The sequence below is a fragment of the Propithecus coquereli genome, unplaced genomic scaffold (genome assembly GCF_000956105.1).
Source record: "Propithecus coquereli isolate 6110/MARCELLA unplaced genomic scaffold, Pcoq_1.0 Scaffold400, whole genome shotgun sequence".
In the NCBI taxonomy this organism is placed as follows: domain Eukaryota; kingdom Metazoa; phylum Chordata; class Mammalia; order Primates; family Indriidae; genus Propithecus; species Propithecus coquereli.
The window spans coordinates 1,226,705-1,236,001 of NW_012149731.1; the positions used below are offsets into that span (position 1 = coordinate 1,226,705).

The 9,297-nt window shown below is 43.6% G+C and overlaps 1 protein-coding gene across 4 annotated transcripts in view; it reads left to right on the plus strand.

Moving 5' to 3' along the window:
- PDZRN3 (PDZ domain containing ring finger 3) overlaps positions 1–9,297 on the plus strand; it is a 266,468-nt gene that overhangs the window by 213,055 nt on the left and 44,116 nt on the right. The window contains exon 1 of one of the 4 annotated variants that reach the window (XM_012652866.1): positions 4,276–4,604. The exons of the other annotated variants lie outside the window; for them this stretch is intronic. Within the exon in view, the coding sequence (XP_012508320.1) occupies positions 4,311–4,604 (294 nt within the window). The 5' untranslated portion in view covers positions 4,276–4,310. Of the gene's footprint in view, positions 1–4,275; positions 4,605–9,297 lie in introns of those variants that run through there. 4 annotated transcript variants of the gene reach the window in all.

Genomic DNA, 9,297 nt, shown 5'->3' on the forward strand with positions numbered 1-9,297 from the left:
GAGGAAGAGGGTGATACAAACACAGAGTACCCACCTGCCGTGAATCGTGAGGAGGCACACAGGAAGTGCAGTGGTGCACTGAGGAGGGTCCCTGTCACTGGGACGGAGGAGGTGAGATTTAAGGGGCTGATTGGAGGCAACGGAGTTGGGCACAATCCTACTTCTTTTTGAGATGACTCTTCCCAGGAGTCCATATGGCTCAACTGGAAGTTTGTGGTTTGCTGAGAACTGTGCTCGTCATACACTGGAGAAAACAAGGTCATATTTCAGGTATCAGACAAACAGGCCACCCTATCAGTGTGCTGAAAATAATACGCTTGAATTAGATAGCTCATTCTGCAATTAAGCAAACGTAAGTTCATGTCTCCATCTGCCGACTCTCTGCAGCATCCCTGATGACTTGTGGGAGTTCGAAGGATATAACTGCTAAAGCTGTTCCCTGGGCACCTGAAGCCCCTTCCGTATATGCCTCTTCTGTTTGTCCCACTGTGTGTCCTTTGGTGACCCTTCTTTGCACTTTATTTTTAATTTCCACGAAGGCAGGAAGAGGCAGGCATCTGATGGTACAGAACACCCGAGAAGAGCGCCTTGTGCTCTGGTGAGCTTATTAGGCACTTTCCGAAGATGTGATTACTAACTTGAAAAAGACGTTAAGCATCTCAGCCAAACAATGCGTGCCTTTGTGCAGCCAGTAGTTTTTCATTTTTACTGGGACAGCTGTTCTCTCAAAAACAGTTCTATTGTAACTGCCAGTGACTAACAGACTTTCTTGGCCCTCTTGGATCAGCGTTAATAAATGCCACAATGTGTAATACAGGTGAGCCTCCTTTTACACAATCGTGCATTTCTTACACACTGTGCAAAAACAACATTTGGAAAATGAAACTGCATTCTCAGTGTACTAGATGCTTTTCCCAAGTAAAGGGTACTTTTAGTGCAAAAAATCGCTTTGGTGAGTCTTGTTTTAGGCATAAGAGGTGCAGGAGTGTTTTGCATTTTTGATTCCAAATAACACATATTAATCACAAGAGTGGAAAGCCAGCCACGAGTTTAATTTCTGTTAGTATTCTCTCCATTCCTTCCTGTTCGCAAGTGTGAGGCTCGTAGCCACCTGGCTCATCGAAGTGTCTTTCTAAGGTAGCAGTTCTCAAAGTGCGGCCCAGGCACCCGTGGGGGTCCTGGATTCTTGTTTCCAGGAATCTACAAGGTCAAAACCATTTTCATAAAAATACCAAGATGTCATTTTCCTCTTTCATTCTCATTCTTTTATGAGTATCCAGTAGTACAGTAGAATTTTCTAGAGCCTGCATGACAGGGTATCACAAATGTTTGAACGCAGAAGCATGTGTGAAAATCCAGCCGTCTTCCATTACACTAGACCTTAAGGAGCTTTGGGAAATGCAAAACAGTGCTTTTCTTATCAAAAAATTCTGTTTTGTAAACTATGGTAATTTCATAAAAATGTTAAATTTGTATTAATATGCAATAGGTTTGTTATTGCTACTTTTAAATGATTTTTAAATTTCTGATTATTTCTAATATGATAAATATCAATAGATATAACCCACATAACCAACAGCCCTTTGGGGTAATCTCAATAATTTTTGAGAGTGTAAAGGGTTCCTAAGACCAAAAGGTTAAAACCGCTGGTCTGAAGTACAGTGCAATATGCAATACAACTCTCCCAGCTTGTTATTGGGCTCGGAAAGTTTTCCAGCAAAGAATAAGAGGGGTTACTTAAGTTCCCTAATCCCTTAGCTTTTGGCCCATTTCTACATTTATTTGTGGACATGCAGGAAAAGGATGAACTGCAAAACCACAAAACCTTGTGAAAAATAATTTAAAGGCCTGTGACTTTGGGGGAGGAGTGCCAACCACGACTGAAGGTCTTTTCTTCTGGGCACACCCAGGCACACTCATTTTCCTCTCCATGATGGTACTTGCCAGTTTTTATGCCAAGTACCATCATGTACTGTCATTTACGGGTTTGTGAGACTGCCTGGGTCACCCTGTACAGGGCCTAGGCTGGTGGACATTCAGACACAGTCTCTGCCCTGGGGAAGCTGAACCGCTTGTACAGGAGAAGTCAGTAATCGGAGAAGCATAAGTGAATGGGATCATCACTGATTTTGAAAAGTTACACAAAGGAAATGAACAGGATAAGAGGACACATTAATCTGGAGGATTGACAAGTAAATTCACACGAGACACCCAGGAAAGCTTCTCTAAGGAGGCTTCAAATGAGCAGAGACAGGGTGGGGGGTTGGTAGGAGGGAGAAGGGAAAGAGTGGTTCTGGCAGAGGGACTTCCCCGAGGGAGGACGCGGCTTGGTGGCAGCGTGGCGAGCAGCAGGGCAGGTGAGAGATGATGGGTACAGGGAAACTGATGGACAGGGACCAGATATTCCAGGGCATTGTAGGCACCAGTGAAAAATGTGGGTTTTAATCCAAGTATGATGGGAGGTCACTGGAGGGCTTTTCAGCAAGCAGTGAAGAGATCCTATCTCTGCTTTGTAAAGAGCAGCCTGGCAGCTGAGTGGAAAAGAGTCTGAAGAAGGAGATGACCAGCGGGTAGGCAGGAGAGGAGGCAGAGAGCCCAGCAGGAGGCACCTGGCATCAGGCGAGAGCTGATAGCATGGCAGGGATGAGATCTAATTTGGGGTAGAACAGACCAGACTTCCTGATGGACCAGAGGTGGGATGAGGCAAGGGGAGTGAACAAGCATGACCTCTGGTTTGGGTTTGAGCAGTTTTTGTTTCTCAAATCACTGCTAGAAAACCCTACGAGGTAGTTAGTAGCACACCTATTATTTAGAGATCAGGGGACAGAGGGGCTGGTAACTTGCTCGTGGATCAGTAGGTCCCTTCACAGCATCAAAGCAAGTCAGCGCTCACGGCTGCTGCCCAGCTCCATCCGCAGCTCCCTTTCCCTGGTGGCACACTTCAGCTTTCTGCTCTGGCCTAAGCAGCGACACCAGGTGAGGGTCTGGAACCTCCGCCTCCAGCAAGTCAGGGCTGTCAGCGAGTCTGAGTCAAGCGGCCATGCCTCACCTTCTTGCCTGAGAAATGGGACCAGCTGCCTCTGCTGGCCGCCAGCCCAAGTGGGATTTTATGAGGACTGGTTTGCTCACGTCTCAGGTGTGTCTCAGCTCCAGGAGAAAGGGAGCATTATTCTTCAGGCCCCTTGACACTTCTTAACAGGGGACGTGGGAGTCCTCCTCAGAGACAGTTAAACCTTTGTAAAATGAAGCGGGCGGTGGAGGCTCTTGCAAGCAGCTGTGAGAATTCTAAATATCAGCCATTATAGTTGAGAAAAAGGTCCTCTGCATTTTGTTCAGACAGTGGGGAAAAAAACAAAGTATTTTTAAAAGCTATCAAGTTAACTCAGCAGGACAGAGGCTAAAGGGGAAGGCAAGAAGCAAAAGCAGCAAGGACAAAAATTCTTAAATGCCGTCTGTGCTCACCTCCCAGGTGTCATTTTGCACCTCCCTGCTTTCTCGACACGCCGTGCAGGGCACAGCCACGGAGGTCTAGGCAGATATGGAACATCGGATGCAGCTTTGGAGTAACCAGTGACAGTTAGCCCAGCATATGATCTCTGAAATATCTGCAGCGTCTGTATAGCCGAGGCGATGGCATGAAGCTGGCTGCTTCTCTTCCTTCCAGTGAGCTGGGCAGCCCTTCGACAAATAACTTTCTGCTTTTGGAATTGAAAACACATTTTGGGAATGATTATCTGCTTACTCACCTGTAGGGCAGCCTCGCTCCTCACAACCTCTGGCTACTTTGCATAGTCACGAATATATCTTGCAATTTAAATTCTTATATTTTATCCATATGTGGAGTATTTTTCCTATAACTTTGTAAAGCGCTCAATATTACGTGGACATTATTCAAACCATGTCCTTTCCATAAAATCTGTTTATATGCCGTCATTAGCTGCAGCATTAAATACATTTTATCTCATCAGAAATTTTATGATATATTTAAAAATGAATTTCTACTTAGCGGAAACACATTAGGGATTATCCTAAGAGACCTCGCTAAAAATGCAGTCATGTTTATTTGTAACTGCCAGAAAATGGCTTGCAAAATTGTTAGTGTCTTTTATTATTCCCTACTACTGAGCACTTGCTTGTTAATTAGAGAAATTTCAACTGTCATAGTTGGCAATTATAGCTTCTGTATCATTGTCTGTTATGAATAGTCAATGAGAGCTGATTAATATGCATGAGCAGCAGTATATATAGCGTGTGCATTGGACCACAATCCAGCTGCCAGAGTCACTCGGAGGAGGGAGTGGTGTGCGTGTATGTGTGTGTGTGTGTGTGTGTGCATGCTGCGAGGGGAGGAAGGGAAGCGTGGAAGGGGGAGAGAGTTGTTTTCCAGCCTTAGAGAGCAGCGCCAATGTGAAGTGTTGCAGCCGCCTGACTCACCTGAGGCTCTCCGAGGATACGTTCAATGCCTGCGCTCTAAGGGAGCTGCTTTCCTCGGGTGCTGGCGAGTACTGAAGCCTTCCTTTGACGTTTCTCTAAACATGGGATGCAGTTTGTGCAGCCTGCAGAAGCAAGAGGAGCAGTACAAATTACTCTATGAAGTTTGTCAGGTAACACGTTGCATTTTCATTTGGAGAAGTGCACAGGCACTCACCTGGCAGAGTGTAACTTCTGGGAAAGGGATTGGGGGGCTTTGTGCATGTTTTGTGTTCCGAATGAGGCAGCCTTTCTGACTTTTCTGTACATTTTCTATTAAATCTCTTACAAAACTTCCCTTCCAGCGGCACTTCGGTGCGTGTATTTGAAAATATAAATAGATGTTGACGGTCATAAAATGTGTTTCCAGCAGTTATGTCACAAGGCTCCTTTACAACTGACCTCTCCCTAGAGTGTCGAACTGGAAGGGTCAAAGTGTGGTCACACACTCTTTGAACAAGTGGGAGAAGACGTGGCTGATGATTAATGTTTGCAAGGTTTTGTCTGTTTACAAATAGTTATAAGGCGCTCTTTTCAGTGGAGCACAAGCTCTCTGCTGACTTGGTTCTTTCAGCAACTTCTTATAATGGGACAGATGGTTCCAATGTTTGCTTCACACTTGCCATTTCTATACCTCTCTCTGTTTAAATTTTAAGAACTTCAAAAGCAAGGGACTGGATCTTGGGTGCTGTCATCCACAGCAGATAACTTCTTGTATCTTCTATGACATTGCTAACAACATGAAATTTCAGTTGAGACGAAATGGGATATTTATGATACAACCCAGATAACTTACCTTACATCTTTGCATAGTGGTTTTTTTCAATATTCAAGTCCTATCCTCAAGTAGGAGGTTTTGATACTGCTATTGGTAACCTACCTTGACAGTTAAGAATTTTCCCCTTAAATCTTAATCCTTCAAAATTTTCTTAGGTAATCAAAAAATCATAATTCTGCTAAGGTTATTTTTAGATAAACACATTAGAAGAAGGTTTTTATAGCAAGTGAGAAACAAAAGGTGCATGTTTCTTGATTATAGCAATAAATGGCATATTAATATATTTTTGAAAGAGCCAGACTTGACTTTAAAAAGAATTTGATTAGCCGTCAGTTGGATGCCATTTTTGCATGGGCCACCAGAGGGCGCTTACCATTAAAGAGACACAGTGAGGCACAGCTAGGAGTGAGTGAGTCGGCCGCCTCTCCTATGGACAAAACCTAATGATACAATGACCCTGGGTGAATAAAAGGTGTGTCTGTCTGTCTGTTTGCCTTCCTCACCGAGGCATAGAGAGGGTCAAAACAAGCCTTTTGAGGCTTGGGGTCCCCAGTACATGCAAACGGCGCGTATCTTAACGAAAAACAAGCATCATAAATAAGTCTTGGAAATAAATACACTTCTGACCTTGCAACTTCAAACACTCAGGACTCTGATTCCTGTGCCTTTCTAAGGGGGGTGTTGGAGATCTTAGGCAAAAGTGCTGCCACCACTGGTGATCTGGCCCCATCCCCTGTGTGATCACGTGGTGTGTTGTAATCTGCGTTTTGCCAAGTTATCCCGTGCAGTGAGCCGGGCAGTTCTCAGTGAATCCAGTGAGCAGAAGTGAAACAAACAGAACAACAGACACCATTACCCGGACAAGGTGGTTGTGTTACAGACTTTCACCGCTGCATGTGAAATTGCCATGCATAGTAAGTCAAAAGGTAGTCTTAAAAACTCCCTTTTTAAAAATGCTGCTTTTTACCATCAATGCAAAAATACTACCATTAGCACTCATCATTGTAGATGTGTCGGTTACACTGGCACCCTCCAAAAGGCAACTCTGCCACATCTCTGGCAAATCTGTTAACTTGTCTTTTATTCATCTGTATTGTTTGTGACCCCCCCCACCATACACACACACAACTGCCCCCCAGAGAGGGAACCTGGGTTCTGTTTGTTTGTTTTTTACTAGGTGGATTTATGTGGAAATATTTCTGGGCAAAGCATCGTGCAGTAAATTGCTGATAAATGACTTCCATCTGGAATACACTTTGTCAGCAATTCAGAAAGCCATGCAGATTTATCTTCAAGAAACTCAAACTACTTTTCAGACCCATTACCCTTGTGCCAACTAAGTAAAATCCCCCTTTCTCCTATTCTTTGGGAGTCCTGAACCGTAGCATAAAGGAATTCACAAAACACTTGCAGGAATTAATAATTGCATTCTCACTCTTACTATGCAAAGCCTTATTAGAGCAGAGAAATTAAGGTTTCCATAAATTACGGTTCCAGAAGGTCCGGTGTGTCTGGCTTCAGTAAGCCCTCGTAACAGCAGCACAAAGAGGATCAAATATTCCAGGGCTCAGACTGTATCCTTTCCTCATCTAGAGATAATTCAAAGAGATGCTCTTCATTAGGGCTGTTGGCAAGCTGCCTACAGTTTCTTTTTGGGGCTGCTGTGAGCTTAATGATGCAGAACAATGGCTTTGCCTCTTGTTGCACACATACCTATTGTACCTTTAATCACATTAGAAAAACAACAACAACAATACATGAAGTTGTCTGGTCATTAAAGGCCATTGCAAAGAGTGCAGACATATCAGTGATTGGTGCCATGCATTAAAGGATGCACCAAGATATTTGGGGACACTCAAGCACGTCTAAGGAGAGGAAGCCTCCTACCTACCCTGGGGATTATAAGATCAGTTGAGTACAGCAGTTCTTTGTGCTTTTATGATAACTGTGGTGTTGGCAGGGAGAGGCATCAAGACAGGGCCTATGCCTATCAAAAATTTGAAATTTAAGTTAGCAGTTGCTTCATGCTCCGGAAAACTTTAGCCTGTCCTGAGTAATTTGGAATGCTCAAAAGCACTATTAAGGTGAAAGGGCAGGGAAGTAAGAAAGGAAGATACTTTAATGTTATCAAGGAGTGCAGACCTCTACTTGGCTAAATTAGCACAGGAGATCTTGTGTTCTGGGGGAGATGGGATAGGGAGTCTCACAACTCATAGGCTGTGGCAGAATCTACCTAAATGTGGTGACTGGGTTATGGGGGTGGGAGGGTTGTAGGGATGGGAAGGTCTGTGGCTCTGTTTGTTTGGTGCTGGTGACGCCATCACAGGCCAAGCACCAGCTGTCCTGTCAGGAGAAGAGGAAGGCCAGTGTGTGGATGCTTTGAGGGGGATCTTTAAATGGAGGCCTGGGGGAGATGAAAGAGTGGTAGGTACACTGGGAAGTATCATTAATTCCCTCCACCTCTTCTAACGTCAACCAGAGACTCTTTGCAGAATAATGACCTTTGCTAATTTGATCAGGCAACAAGGGAAATAAGTCTGGTTGGGACTTAAGCTTCAAACTAGAAATTATAACTAACACATTTCCCTAAAATCTGCATGCAAATTTTCAAGATGACGAGGAAAACTTATTTATAAAATTGCAGTAGTATTCATTGCAACAACCACGTTATTTGTTGTACACTTACTATGTGCCGGCACTATGCTAAGTGCCTACCGTGCATTTTTCCCATCAAATCTGCAGTGGCATGAAAAGATAGGTGATATTGTTATGCCCATTTTAAAGATGAAGAAACTGACACATGAAGGAATGAAAAGTGTGACTGAGAGTCACATCTGCACTGTGATGCCAAAGTCTGTGAATTCTCTTCTTGTACAAATAATTTTTAGCAATGTCAATAAATAGATAACCAACTTTATCAGGAACACTTGAGATTTTAAAATCATTCTTGCCTCTCAGAGGCTAACAAAAAGACCCTGCATCCTCAAACAGGCCCATGTGCTGCTTGGCACCCCAGGAGGAGGGTTTCTGTGGAGCCTCTGGTCTCTCATGTCATGGGAGAGGTGGGCACAGAGAAATGAGCTCAGGAGAAGCACCAACTTCCCATTAGCTTCCTAGGCAGCCTGAAGAAAGGATCATTTGGGAAAGCTCATGTCCTTTTGCCTCTCAGTTATAGCAGGAAATATCATATAAGATTAATTAGTTCCTTTTATGCCACTTGGAATTGTTAGTTTTAAAAAGTATTATAAAAACTTGACCCAATAACAGTGACTTACCAGAGAACTATATATATGAATTTGTGACCCTTTATACATCAATCTATTAGCCAGAGTGCTAGAAAAACACAGATTTCTAGCGTAAATACTAATCAGGATCAACAAGTTTATGGAGAAGTCTGGAAATTTGACTCTACACAATCCTATTTTCATATTTAATTAGCTACATGCAATACTCAATTAGATGAATTTACTCCTGTAGAGCAAAGCAACTGTGTGTCTGTTGAGAATCAGCCGGGTCATGTTTTGATTAAGTGTGGACAGTTAATGACGTTAATTGGATGAACATAAACTTGACCTCCACACAGCAGTGCTGAACCTGGCAAAGTTTTCCTGCAAGTAGGAGTGTGTTTGCTTAAACAACCTATCAATTCTAAAAGCTTTGTTTTAGAAGTGGCTTCTCATTCTGAATTCATTTAGGCAAAGCAGGTATGGAAAAAGAAAGCCGTCTCCTCCTGTCTTGACAAACTGCAGCCCTTCATTGAGTATGGGGCCTGCCTATGGCTGAGAAAGTCACTTCTTAATATGTGGGCATTCATCTGTCACTAGCTGTTGTTTTCTCCTCAGCTAACAATGGATCATAAACCACTTTTATGTTGATTTAGAAATGAAATGGAATAGCCTAGGGTAGGACCAGGGCTCACCTCTCCTCTTCCTACTGTCTCCAGCCTTGGGAAACCATAAAGGAGTTTTCCTGCTTTTGCCTTAGAACTGAAGCCTGTTAGCCACCATCCTAGCTTGGGTGCCCTTCTGAGTGGCCTCGGGATGCCCTGC